The 14,605-nt window shown below is 43.6% G+C and overlaps 1 protein-coding gene across 1 annotated transcript in view; it reads right to left on the reverse strand.

The window, feature by feature from the left end:
* Positions 1 to 253: 253 nt before the first annotated feature.
* Positions 254 to 14,605, reverse strand: part of LOC134340691 (coxsackievirus and adenovirus receptor homolog) — a 59,599-nt gene continuing 45,247 nt past the window's right edge. Inside the window, exons 7-9 of the mRNA XM_063038151.1 lie at positions 7,980 to 8,018; positions 3,376 to 3,554; positions 254 to 380 (exon numbers count right to left, since the gene is read on the reverse strand). Coding sequence (XP_062894221.1) covers positions 3,399 to 3,554; positions 7,980 to 8,018 — 195 coding nt within the window. The 3' untranslated portion in view covers positions 254 to 380; positions 3,376 to 3,398. The remainder of the gene's footprint in view (positions 381 to 3,375; positions 3,555 to 7,979; positions 8,019 to 14,605) is intronic.

Below are 14,605 nucleotides of genomic sequence, written 5' to 3' on the forward strand. Positions count from 1 at the left end.
GGCCCAACTCATTTGTATTCACTCCCCATTCAGGCTGGGGGTGACTGACTACTTTCGGATGCTGTGTGCAATTTCTTCTCTTTCTCAGTCTGCCATGCCATCGAAGTTGTGGAGCCTGATGTCTCTGTTGTAACTTGGATCCATCCCCATCTATTTTCCCCAATTTTTTTTCAATTCTATACTGTATAATTAATCATCTACCTTCAGCAACCAGTCTTCACGACAAAGTACCATTACTATTAGACTTTAACTTGCTATTCACAGCTTTCTATCACGCTCTCAGTATCTTCTGCTTTCGTGTTTGCCGTGGGTCTGCTTCCATCAGTTATGCAGCCAGTTCATCACTTCGGTTTTCTGCAATGACACTTTTACTGGGTACTCTGTGGGGGCAACAAGAAAATGAGTTGTGCGGTTTAACCTGAGTCCAGTGTTTCCACTGGCTGCCTCACTGAGTCTGCACACAGACACAAGCATCACTTGTTAAAAGTACCATCTGTGGTCCTATCCACCTGGGGGCAAACCCTGGCCTTTCAGGCAGCACCCTCACCATGACGTGGTCATCCAGCTGTGGGAGGACTATTTCCTTTCCCTCCAACTCTCTCTGACCAGCAATGTTCTGCTGTTATTTTGCTCAGTCCTTCGACACTTTACCCTGGTTACTGTGGTCCTTCACGTCTCCATGTAATCTTGCCAAATTGGCAGTTGCTTCTTTCTGTACACTTGTGATTTTTGTTGCTTCTTGTTTTTCCGTTGCCCTCCTCACACTGAAGTCTGCCCACTCATTTCCTTTCTGCTCTAATGGCTCCTGACTGTGCTTGGCCCCTTCCTTTGGGACTTCCTGACATGATTCCCGTACATCGCCCTGTCCCTCCTTCCTGCAGTCTCTTTGCATCTGCTCTGCGGGTCACACATGTTCGCTGTCCCTGTCTTCTCCATGTTATTTCTCTTTTCCCTGAGCCTGTGATAGCACCTGCCTTACTCAGTGTGTCTATCCCCAGGATAGGACCTTCATTGGTCAGTATTCAAATTGGAAAGAGGAGGCACTACTGTGGATTCTGCCTGCTTTGGTGACTGATTTTTTTATACTTTGCTCACTTTTCAGCCACTGCCTACAGCCATGGCTGAGATGCTGCAGCTGTAACAAATCATCTCCACCCTCCCACATCTATTCCAGGAGTTCCTTGCTCTCTGCTCTGTGAGGTTATCCACTTTGGTGGCAAAAACAGGAAAATAGATTATTATTTGAATGGTGGCTGATTAGGAAAAGGGGAGGTGCAACAAGACCTGGGTGTCATTATACACCAGTCATTGAAAGTGGGCATGCAGGTACAGCAGGCGGTGAAAAAGGCGAATGGTATGCTGGCATTTATAGCGAGAGGATTCGAGTACAGGAGCAGGGAGGTACTACTGCAGTTGTACAAGGCCTTGGTGAGACCACACCTGGAGTATTGTGTGCAGTTTTGGTCCCCTAATCTCAGGAAAGACATCCTTGCCAAAGAGGCAGTACAAAGGAGGTTCACCAGATTGATTCCTGGGATGGCAGGACTTTCATATGATGAAAGACTGGATCGACTAGGCTTGTACTCTCTGGAATTTAGAAGATTGAGGGGGTGATCTTATTGAAATGTATAAAATCCTAAAGGGATTGGACAGGCTAGATGCAGGAAGATTGTTCCTGATGTTGGGAAAGTCCAGAACAAGGGGTCACAGTTTGAGGATAAAGGGAAAGCCTTTTAGGACCGAGATTAGGAAAAACTTCTTCACACAGAGAGTGGTGAATCTGTGGAATTCTCTGCCACAGGAAACAGTTGAGGCCAGTTCATTGGCTATATTTAAGAAGGAGTTAGATATGGCCCTTGTGGCTAAAGGGATCAGTGGATATGGAGAGAAGGCAGGTACAGGGTTCTGAGTTGGATGATCAGCCATGATCATACTGAATGGCAGTGCAGGCTCGAAGGGCCAAATGGCCTACTGCACCTATTTTCTATGTTTTCTATGCTCTAGCTGCTGGCCACAAAGCAAGTTCTTTGCCATGTCACAGCAGCTGCATCCACTACAGCCACAATACGACTTCTCTTCCCCCTCCTCTGGTCTATCTCACCGGCCCATGATACTATTGTGAAGTAGATCGGTCCCACTGCTATCCCCAAATCTAAAACTTCCTGGGCTGAGCTCAGGTCTTCCTTTAGCATTTTCAGGAAGACTGGGTCAGGTCATCCCTCCCTGGATTATCCAAACCTGAATACTCATATGCTCAATATTTATGTTCTGCATAATCTATGACAGGCTCATCAGCTCTCTGAGTTACTGACATTATCATTCCCAGTTACTCTCACTTCTCCCCAGTTGTTGCCTCACTTCCCCCTTAAAGAAATGATATCTCTCTTTATTGCTGGCGTTCCCTGTAGTTGCCCATGTACCACCTGGAACCCCCTGGGCCAAACTGTCCCACATATTCCTCGGGCACTTCACTTTTACCAACCCATGGATGTCTTCAGGGTGCATCTGGTGAATTTCAATCATTTCCTTGAGCTTGACCAGAATTCTGCATTCCTGCAGGCAACATTAAGTGAGGGCAACACTGACAAAGTGCCCTGCTTCTCCCCAGGGCTGTAGGGCTTAGGATGGCTGTAATCAATGTCAACGACTTGCTTGGGTCATCATGGTTCTCGACCTGACGTTACTTGCCCTCAGTTGGAGCCATCCTGACAGATATATCTGGGGGTAACCTCTCCCTCAAATTTCTCCACACTAATTCCCAGACTACACAAAATATAAATGACGATACAAGTTAACCAGTGTATATACTTAAAATGGCAGAGTATGTACTCCCTGATCTTCTACTTATGTGTGTCTGAACTCATGATGGAAGCTGATGGGATTGTTCCAATGAGATTCAAAGGTATAAATGGGCAATGGGATTTTTCCAATTCGATTCAAAAGGAATACGTGGCTTTCTCCTCTGTCATAGTATGTAAGTTATTGGACAAAAATGAACTGCAGGTGTTGGAAATACTAAGCAGGTCAGGTAACACCTGTGAAAGAAGAAGAAGAGTTCATGATCCTGGCCAAAGTGTATTCTGTGTGTCACTGAGCTTGGAACATGGTTGAATGGCCTCTCAATTGAAACCATCTCTCTCAACACACTCTACTAGGGGTGATGGGGGCTGCCGTCTCCCTTTCTTTCCGGCTTTACAGTTCCCACCAGGCCAGAGTTTCTTCAATGGTATCAAGCTCAAATGGGGGGGGGGGGGCAGGTGCAAGGGGATGGTTCTTTGTCACTTGAGCAAAGGGGGTTGTGCCAGGCTCCCTGCCCAGCAGTGTGCAGCCTGAGCCCGAGTAGTCATCAGCTGCAAAGCACAGGAGGGTACATACCTGTGAGTGTTCAGACTGGAGATCTAAAAGTCTTGTAATGAATCAGCACTCTGTGTCAAGTACCAAGATCGTGGATTGCAAATAACAGGTTGATCGCATTTCTCTATCGCCTTGGGTCCCAGCAGAGTGATGTAGACGGCATTCTGATTAATTGCCTGTATTGTGGAGTATGTAATATCCTAAGGTGCAGGGTGAGAAAATAAAACATTGTTTAATTTTGCTTGATTAAAATACAATAACATGCTATTAACCTGTTAGGATGATGCACACGTTAATTATTTATCCAACCAACTTCCCAGTCAGAGTGCACAACTTCACAGTGGGATGGTTGCATGCCTAGCTGAGATCAGGTTACTCAATACAAAACTTGGGCTCTAATTATCTCACTGAGAGGTGGGAATCATTAGAATTAATAATAAATCTTAAAGACATCACTGTGTTGTGTATTTAATTTTCCTGTCGCTAATTCAGATTGAAGTGGCTGAAATATCAGAATCAGGTTTATTATCACCGGCATGTGACGTGAAATTTGTTAACTTAGTAGCAGCAGTTCAATGCAATACATAATCTAGCAGAGAGAGAAATAAATAATAATAAGTAAATCTTGTTCCGTATACTTTATACAGTATACATATATTGAATAGGTTAAAAATCGTGCAAAAAACAGAAATACTACATATTTTTAAAAAAAAGTAAGGTAGTGTCCATGGGCTCAATTTCCATTTAGGAATCGGATGGCAGAGGGGAAGAAACTGTTCCTAAATCGCTGAGTGTGTGCCTTCAGGTTTCTGTATCTCCTACCTGATGGTAACAGTGAGAAAAGGGCATGCCCTGGGTGCTGGAGGTCCTTTATAATGGACGCTGCCTTTCTGAGACACCGCTCCTTGAAGATGTCATGAGTACTTTGTATCTAATAAACTTGTTCATTCTAATTGTATTATTTCTTGTAAAAGTTGTTTAATTAATGTTTTTCTTGTGAATGCTGTTTATCTGATGCTATGTGCCTGTGATGCTGCCACAAGTAAGTTTTTCATTGTACCTGTGCGCTCATGTATTTTGCATATGACAATAAACTGGGCCTTCAATTTAAGGCCATTAATATTCTTGAGTTCTGGAATGTTGCTCCTGCAGTTTAGAAATTAATCTTGTCCATTCATTTACCTTTTTGTACACATTGTGCTCAGTTTAATGCAATGTTCAGCATATATTAGGATTTCAAAGGTTGAAAAGGGTTCAAAGGTACATTTATTTTCACAGTATGTATGCTGAGTCAAATGGACTTCCAGAGATATTAAGATTAATGATTAGCTTACTTGTCACATGTACATCAAAACATACAGTGAAATTTTGTGTCAATGACCAACACAATCCGAATATGTGTTGGGGGCAACCCACAAATATCACCACACTTCCAGCACCAGTATAGTATGACCACAACTTACTTACCCTAGCCCTAACCCGTACATCTCTGTAGGAGGAAACCCACGTAGTCACGGAGAGAATGTACAGACTCCTTACAAGATGACAGTGGGAATTGAACTGATTGCTGACACTGTAAAGAGTTGTGATAACTGTTACGCTGCTGTGCTGCTCCATGCCGATGGGCTTTGGAATAAATGAAATTATCCTACAACTGAACATCTGGTTTATATTTAAATAATTCCTTATTCTCTTAAGGTTGTCATAGCTGGGGTAGGTAGTGTGGATAAGTTCCCACAACCTATTAAATGCTCACAATGGCGTGCATCTCAAATAGCCTCTGACTATTCTGCTGACAGGAGAAGGGGCAAAGGTGAGTTACCAGTGTTTGAAAACCAGTGGCTTCCAGCAGTTGGGGCTTGTCTGCCATGGTTGGCAGCTCTTCTAGGAGAAGGAAAACCTCCACTGTCTTGCAGTTATACCCACTCAGAGGGAAGGCTTCGACAGGAGTCCCTAAGACAGACCTACATCGAGTTCGATGCGGACTACTTTTTCGACGCTGCTGGTGGCAAACTGTATTGGCCTCTGTCTTTTCTTTGGACTCGTCAGTTGTGTGGAGAGGAGGAGCATGCTACACGGGCAACAGCTTGCTCTCCATATCGGACTGCCCTGGACTGTGTATCATGTAGACAGCTGGGATGCAATATCAATAGTCGACCATGACAAATGGAGGGCCTCAAGATTTAAATAATGGCTATTTTGGCATGGCTCTGGGCATGCATTGTGCAATTAAACATTTATCTGCAAGGCAATCAAATTTTATGTAATATGTGGGGGTATCTAATTGGTGGCCCAAAATATAAGCCTGCTTACCGTCTGTGGCACTATGGACATGAAGACCATTTTGTGCGTGTTTTAGCTATCATTAATTTGTAACAGGATTGATCTCCCTTGCATGGTCTTTTGCAAAGTCAGTGTGCTTGTTACCATGGAGAAGTCTAGGGGCCAGAGAGAGTTGTGCAATGAGGCAAAGTGAAGCAAGGTTCCAGGTTTCAGTGCATCCACCAGCAGCTGACTAGAGAAGTGCAAAGGGTTCAGATGGTTGGTAACGTGGAGCAGGTGCTGGTAACGGCCTGCTTTCACCATTCAGATTCAGATTCATTTATCTCATGTCCAAAGTAATACAATCAGTGAACAGAAATGGAGGTGGTCATTTTGTGAGAGTGTCCTTGCAGTCACTATTTTGTGAACTGTTTGGTGAACTGATCCTTGCTCTGGGATAACTTAATCAGAGCAATTGAATATGGCCACAAGGAGTTTCAGCTAATGACCTGCTAAAGCTGAGACCATTCTCAGGCAAGTAGCTATTTTTTATTTAAAGTGACAGGCTTGCAGGAGGAGTAATCTGTGATTTTATTAGGCTCAGTGTCTGGGTCACCTGGTTTGACTGGTTTGAACCAGTCAGAGTTGAAAAGAACAAAAGGTACGAGGGTGACGGCAATGACAATAGAACAATACCAGTTGTAGCCCTGGACCAGAGCCAATAAAAAGGTGGTCCAGGTCAGTCAGATAACCTTGAACCAATGACATGGAAACACAACATTTGAACTGATAATAAGTGTTTAAAGGTAAGGAGCTTCAAAATGCAAAGCAGTGACAACTCTCCAGAGATCAGCCATCATGGATGGGGGGGACCCCTCGGACACATGGAGATTGCAGACATCCCACCTCTCCTGGAAGTTCCAGGAGTCTCCTGCATATTAATAGTGGCTCCCTGATGCCCGCAAATTATATACAATATCACAGAAATCAATTTTTTTGAGAGGGAGCGAGAGGGAGAGAGAGAGAGAGAGAGAAAGCGCCATGGCAGAGTGTTCCAAAAAAAGAAAATATAAAACGTACGTCACCCCAGACTACCCTAAAGAGTAACCCTGCCTAATAGGGGTCAAAAATAATGGCAGTGTTGCCCGCTGCACTGTTTGCAACAGTGACTTTTCTATTGCCCATGGTGGGTTAAGACTGTAAAAGACATGTTGAGGTGAGTTTAACAGGTGTCATTCATTCATTAGCATAGCTAACGTTATTTAAACTAGCTGGCCAGCTGCTAAGGAGCTACTCTATTGCAGACATCACACCTCTCCCGGAAGTTCCGGGAGTCTCCCGCAAATTGATGGTGCTACCTCCCTGAAATGAGTTTTTGCAGGGTGGGATGTCTGAGAATGGAGCGGGTCCATGAGGAAGTGTCAACTCTTTTCCTGAGTAATACCTTTTCTCTTCATTGACCTGTCATGGAGGGTCAGTGTGCACACAGGTACTCAGTCGTGAACCCACGTGCTTTTTAGTTGAGACAATAAAGGTACTTGTCAGTAAATACAGATTCTCTCTGTGCCCAACTGATCATTATTATTAAGGGTTGAATCATTATTACAGAGTGAAATGCGTTGTCTGCATTAACAGCTAACGCCACCTGAGGATGTGCTGGGAACAGCCTGCAAGTGTCTGGTGGTCACAATGTTTAGCAGAACAGCAACAAAACAACCACAAAACAAGCCCTTTTCTTCTCTCTCATCCACCCACCCACCCACCCACTCACACTTACAGACAGTCCTCCAACTCCAGGACAGGCCACACACCTTCAGCCTCCAGTGGACTTGCGGACATCAGACCGCTGACTGCCCCAGCACAGCATGCATCTCTGAGCCCTGCATCTCAGTAAAGCACTGCCATATCATCCACTCACAGGCAGCGCCTCTGCACCAGGTCAGAGGCAATTCACTGATGCTGGGGTGGCAGCAGAGAGCAGGGATTCGCTCCAGGATTCTGGTATCCACTGTGCTGGCACAGCAGAGTGAAGGGCAGGGGTTCAGGCCAACTTCCCAGTCCCCAGGCTCCCACCACGGTGGGAAGAGAAAGAGTTTACCATCACTGCAATGGGATGACAGGGGTGTATACCAGGGTGTCTTGTACCCAGGTTCCCCACTGAGCATAGCACAATCCAAACAGATGAATTTATATAGAATTTATACAGTAGGGTACCAACCAGTGAGTGTTCAAAATGGAAGCACTGTTAACAAGCTAGTAATCTATTTGTCAATGTGCAGATAATGCATTATAAATATCACTTGCATTGCAATTCCATACTGCCTCAGGCTAGAAAACAGTGGAGAATATGACGATTACTGTACCTGATCAGTCCTCGTTACTGTGGAGTATATGATGTTGCTCTAGAGTACAAGATGGAAAGAAACGTTAGGTGTAATTTTACATGACTAGCCCGCTATTATCCAGTTAGGATGGTGTAACATATCCCAACTCAGGAATCAGAATCAGAATCAGGTTTATTATCACCGGCATATGTCATGAAATTTGTTAACTTGGCAGCCACAGAGCAATGCAATACATGATAATATAGAGACAGTAAATATATATCAAATATTTACATTAAGTAGTGCAAAAAAGAGGAAATAAAAAAGTAGTGAGGTAGTGTTCATGGCTTTAATGTCCATTTAGGAATCAGATAGCAGAGGGGAAGAAGCTGTTCCTGAATTGCTGAGTGTGTGCCTTCAGGCTTCTGTATCTCCTTCAAGGTGGTAGCAATGAGAAGTGAGCATGTCCTGGGTGGTGGGGATCCTTAATGATGGACCTGCCTTTCTGATGCACAGCCCTTTGAAGATGTCCTCGATACTATGGAGGTTAGTACCCATGATGGAGCTGACTAAGTTTACAACTCTCTGCAGCTTTCTTCAATCCTGTGCAGTAGCCAGTTAGAATGCTCTCCATGTAGAAATTTCTCAATACAAATCTGGGACTTAAACTGGACAGTGAAATTATGCTAGAATTATGAACATTTACTTTAAGTATTACACATCCCTGAAACTAATTTTAATTGCAATAACATAGACTGGGGAGGTTTAGAAACATTAAGATTCCAACGTTCTGGAATATTGATGCTGTAATTAAAATTTAATTTCACCCTTTCAATTATAGCTTTGTTTTACAAATAAAACCTAAGAGATTCTCCAGATGAGGGAACTCCAGAGTAACAGAACCAAAATGATGGAGGATCTCATCATCTGTGGAGGCGAATGAACAGTCAATGTTGGTGAAGGAACTGGTGAAAGGTCTCAGCTCGAAATGTCGAGTGTTCATTCCTCTCCATAGGTGCTGAATTTAATCCCATGTTAAATACATGCTCGGCTTTCATTTTCAGCATAATTTTGCTTTACTGTTAAATTATATGTTGCAATGCTCAGTGGACTTCAAGCTCCTGAGCTCAGGAGAGAAAATCCTGGACAGGTGTACTTCTGTGAACCACTGGGAATATTCAGATAGGTAAAGTCACTTCCCCATAATTGAATGATCTGATGACATTCACAGTTTAGATTTGAATATTGTCAAGTTTGTCATGACTCTGGACATGTAAAACTCTGTGGTCTAAAAAATCTATTGTCTGCAGTCATAGAAATCATAAAGTCAGAGAACACAGCCCCTTTGGCACATGTACTTCACGCTAATCCATTAATCTGCCTACTCCCATCGACCTGCACCAGGACCATAGCCCTCCATACCACTCTCATCCATGTACCTATCCAAACTTCTCTTAAATGTTGAAATTGAACCTGCATCCACCACTTCTGCTAGAAGCTTGTTCTACACTCTCACCATCTTCTGAATGAAGACATTCCCACTCATGTTACCCTTAAACATCTCACCTTTCACCCTTAAGCCATGACCTCTAGTTGTAGTCTCACCCAACCTTGGTGGAAGAAACATACTTGTAGTTACACTACCTATACACCTCATAATTTTGTATACCTCCATCAAATCTCCCCTCAATCTTCTACATTCTAAGGAATAAGGTCCGATCCCATTCAACCTCCAAGTTAGGCCTCAATAATGTCTTGTACAATTTCAACATAACATCCCAACTCCTGTACTCAATACATTGATTTATGAAGGCCAATGTGCCAAAAGCTTTCTCTACGACCCTATCTACCTTTGATGCCATTCTCAAAGAATTATGGATCTGTATTCCAGGATCCCTCTGTTCCACCACACTCCTCAGTGCCGTACTGCTCACTGTGTAAGACCTACCCTGGTTGGTCCTCCCAAAGTGCAACACCACACTGGTCTGCATTAACTTCCATCTGCCGTTTTTCAGCTAGTTTTTCCAGCTGGTCCAGATCCTGCTGCAAGCTTTGATAATCTTCCTCGCTGTCCACTTCACACCAAATGTTGGTGTCTTCCACAAATTTGTTGACCCAGTTAGCCACATTATTATCCAGATCATTGATATAGATGACAAACAACAATGGACCCAGCACCGATCCCTGTGGCACTCCACTAGTCACAGGACACCAGTCAGAGAGGCAACCATCTACTACCACTCTCTAGCTTCTCTCGCTAAGCCAATGTCTAATCCAGTTTACAACCTCATCTTGAATGCCAAGCAACTCAACCTTCTTGACCAACCTCCCATATGGGACCTTGCCAAAGGCCTTGCTAAAGTCCATGTAGACACCATCACTGTCTTGCCTTCATCAACTTTCCTGGTGACTTTCCTGGTGATTGGTTAGCACGACCTACCACGCACAATGCTATTTTGACTATTCCTAATCAGTCCCTGTCCATCCAAATACTTATATATCTGGCCCCTTAAAATATCTTCCAATAACTTTCCCGCTACTGATGTCAGGTTCACTGGCCCATAATTTCAACGCTTATTCTTAGAGCCTTTCTTAAACAACAGAGGAACATTAGCTATCCTCCAATCCTCAGCCATGGCTAAAGATGTTTTAAGTAACTCAGCTGGGCTCCTGTAGTTTCTGCACTAGCCTCCCATAGGCTCCAAAGGAACACCTTGTCAATTCGTCCACCCTAATTTGCTTCAAGACAGCAAACACCTCCTCCTCTGTAATCTGTATATGTCACAACCACAGATTTGGCAGCCCAGTAGATACAGCAATTGTGCTTGTGAATATGCACGTGTCAGCTAATTATTATTTAATTGTGATAGTATTTAACTCCATTCATTGCATCGCAGTATTTGTCGACACTTGGACATAGCTATGCTTCGCTTTCTGCATTCCGCCTTGCCTGAGAAATTGGACTGTCGAGTCAACTGACTGTGAAGACTAGCAGTATTCATTTTATTTTTAGTTGTTCTTTTCAGCCGCAGTGAAGGCTTCGTTCACCATTTGAGAGTTTTAGCTAACAGCTCTGTTTGGCCTAGTGTTTATTGTTTTCTTTTCCCTTTAACAGTGTTCGCATTAAAGTCTGTGAAATATCGACCTACTTCAGTGTCTCTCACTCCATACTTGGGCCATGTCCACGACAGCAAGTCTTGAATATACAATGACGGACTCAGCAGAGAGAGAGAGAGCAGTTGACCTTGGCCATGAGATTCGTTGGTCAGAGTGATTCATTGAGGCAAAAATGTTCCGTTGGAATTCCTATGTATAAACTCTGTTTCTCTCCCCATCATGATAGAAGGATCTTGCCAAATAATAGACCCAGCGAAGTTTGAACAGTGACGTCTTGACTTTGGTGGCTTGAGGAGAGGGTGCCTTCTATTCTGAGTGCATGTCCTGACTCTACATTCCGAGTGTCCCGAGTCTACATTCCGAGAGTCTCTACTCTACATTGAGCTTCTCCAGTATCCATTCCAAGCTGTTCAAGTCACAGGTTCCGAGGTTCCCAGCTTTGTGGTCCCGTGACTCAGGTCTGCATAACAAATGAGCGCTTCAAGCAAGCTTATCAATTGATTCAACAAATCATCATTCAAGTCAATAGTGTAAATTCTGGTAGAGCCCTGCTCCAAAAGCTGATCCCTGGCTGGAGTGTGCAAATACACAAGTAAAGTAAACCTATCAAGAGTACTTTTAACCTCTTGATGAAAGTCATGGTACAGACTGGGAAAATTGAACTTTCATATCGCAAATTAAACGGATCTACAGAGAACCAGCTGGCTTAGCGATGAAAGAAACCTGTCTATGCTGTCTTGATCTGTAAAATTGAGAGTATATCCTAATTGTCTCTGGGGAAAAATGTGAAAGATAAAACACTAAGATTTGAAAAGGTTCCTTCTCTAGGTTTCAAGTTTTATGTTTTCAAAGTTTCCCAAGGACTTCTCTCTATGTTGCCAATGTTTTTATTTTTCTGATTGTTTCCAAGGCTTATTCAATGTCCTCCCCATCTTGAGGACTCCCAAGCCTCTCTCTCGGCCCCGCCCAAGGTTTCTTGATCTCAGTTTGTTGGGGTTCCCTGGTCTCTCAGTCTACTGGGGTTCCCTGGTCTCTCAGTCTACTGGGTTTCCCAGGTCTCTCAGGATTCCCCAGTCTCTGTCTGTTGGGGTTCCCAGGTCTGTCAGTCTCTCTAGATCCCCATATCTCCCTGCCTCTCGAGTTCCCCACGTCTCCCTCTCAAGTTCCCTAGGTATCTCAAATCATCCCTGGATCTCGAGTTTTCAGGTCTTCCTGGGCCGTCAGGTGCAGCTATTGGGAGGGAGGTCATGTAGTGACTTCAGGCCTATGCAAGGCATCAGAGCACTGGGCTCAGAGATTTTTAGATCACCTGAATTGGTTAATTGTTACTTAACAACAGTTATTAATGATTTAAGAGTTCCTTGTGCTTTTCTTGAGCGACTCACTTTGTAATGCAGTTTCCTGGTGCTTGCTGTTTGTTTATTTTGATAGGCTCAGGGATTCTGTGTTAGTTTTATTGTTGAAGCAGATGCCCGATTTGCTCCAATCGGAGGGTCCTCATTAAAATGATTTGTCTCATGGTGTCGCTTGGTCAAGCTACCTCTGTTTAAGCTCTTGTTTCCGTCTCTACGTGGGGGTCTTGGCTTCGATATTGGCAGTGCACATCATGGCACTTGTCTGCCAGCATCACTGAAGGACTTCTTGGACAGGTCCCTCATTTGGGACTTCTAGCGGACACAGATCTGTGGCGCCTCAGGGGCTGCGCCTAGAGAGGGGGGCCCTGTCACAACCACGGATTCGGCAGCGCAGCAGATACGGCAATTGCGCTTGTGAATCTGCACGTGTCAGCTAATTATTTCATTATGATAGTATTTAACTCCATTCATTCCGTCGCAGTATTTGTCGACACTTGGACATAGCTATGCTTCGCTTTCTGCATTCTGCCTTGCCTGAGAAATTGGACTGTCGAGTCAACTGACTCTGAAGAGTAGTGGTATTCATTTTATATTTAGTTGCTCTTTTCAGCAACAGTGTAGGCTTTGTTTTCCATTTGAGTGTTTTAGTCAACGGCCCTGTTTGGTTTAGCATTTATTGTTTTTTTTTCCCCCTGTAACACTGTTCGCATTAAAGTCTGCGAACTATCGACCTGCTTTAGTGTCTCTCACTCTGCACTTGGGCCATATCCGAACCGTGGTGACAGTATAGGGTCCATAACCTTGCTGTTGCTTTGCCTCACTTTTATAGACTCTGTGTCTGTGTCCCAGGTAAATACAGATGCAAAAATCCATTTAAGATCCCCCATCTCTTTCGGCACCACACATGGATTACCATTCTAACCTTCCAGAGGACCAATTTTGTCCCTTGCAATCCTTCTGCTCTTAACATATCTGTGGAATCCCTTGGGATTCTCCTTCACCCCTTGTCTGCAAGAGAAATCTTATACCTTCTTTTAGCCCTTCTGATTTCCTTCTTAAGTGTTCTGTTGCATTTATTACACTCCTCAAGGACCTCATTTCTTCCTACCTGCCTGTACCTGCTCTACATCTCCCTCTTTTTCTTAACCAGGGCTTCAATATCTCTGGAAAAACCAAGGTTCCCTAAACCTGTTATCCTTGACTTTTATTCCCGCAGGAACATACAAACCCTGTATTCTCAAAATTTCACTTTTGAAGGCCTGTCACTTACCAGGAACACGTTTGCTAGAAAACAACCTGTCCTAATCCACACTTGCCAGATCCTTTTTGACAACATGAAAATTGGTCTTTCTCCAATTTAGAATCTCAAACCAAAAAGCAGATCTATTCTTTTGCATAATTGCCTTGAAACTAATGGCATTATGATCACCAGATGCAAAGTGATCTCCTACACAAACTTCTGGCACCCTGCCCTGTTGCATTCCCTAATAGGAGATCAAATATTGCTCTCTCTCTCTCTAGTTGGGATTTCTATGTACTGATTAAGGAAACTTTCCTGAGCACATTTGACAAACTCTTTCCCATCTAGTCCTTTTACAATATGGGAGTCCAAGTCAATACGTGGAAAGTTAAAATTACCTGCTATCACAACTTTACATTTCTTGCAAAAGTCTGCAATTTCTTTACAAATTTGCTCCTCTAAATCCCATGGACTGTTGGGTGCCCTATAATATAATCCCATTAATGTGGTCATACCTTTCTTATTCCTCAGCTATCTATAAAGCCTCACTAAATGAGCTCTCCAGTCTGTCCTGACTGAGTACTGCAATGACATTTTCCCTGACTAGTAATGTCACCCTTCCCCTTTAATCCCTCTAATCCCTCCTGCTCTGTCACGTCTAAAACAACAGAACCCTTGAACATTGAGGTGCCAGTCCTGCCCCTTCTGCAACCAAGTCTCATTAATGGCTACAATGTCATAATTCCACATGCTGATCCATGTTCTAAGCTTAACAGGTCAAATTCAACCTATTTTTTTGTGCAAAGGGTATCAAGTTATATCTAAAAGCTGACAGTTTGTGCATATACTGGCTACAGTAATATACCCTCTACTGATTTGTGTGTAAATGTAGTTAGTCCACGCAAACTGACCTCCCTTCTGTGATCTTGTACCGAGCAATTGAAACTGGTTCT

Source organism: Mobula hypostoma, chromosome X2 (assembly GCF_963921235.1).
Source record: "Mobula hypostoma chromosome X2, sMobHyp1.1, whole genome shotgun sequence".
Lineage (NCBI taxonomy): Eukaryota > Metazoa > Chordata > Chondrichthyes > Myliobatiformes > Myliobatidae > Mobula > Mobula hypostoma.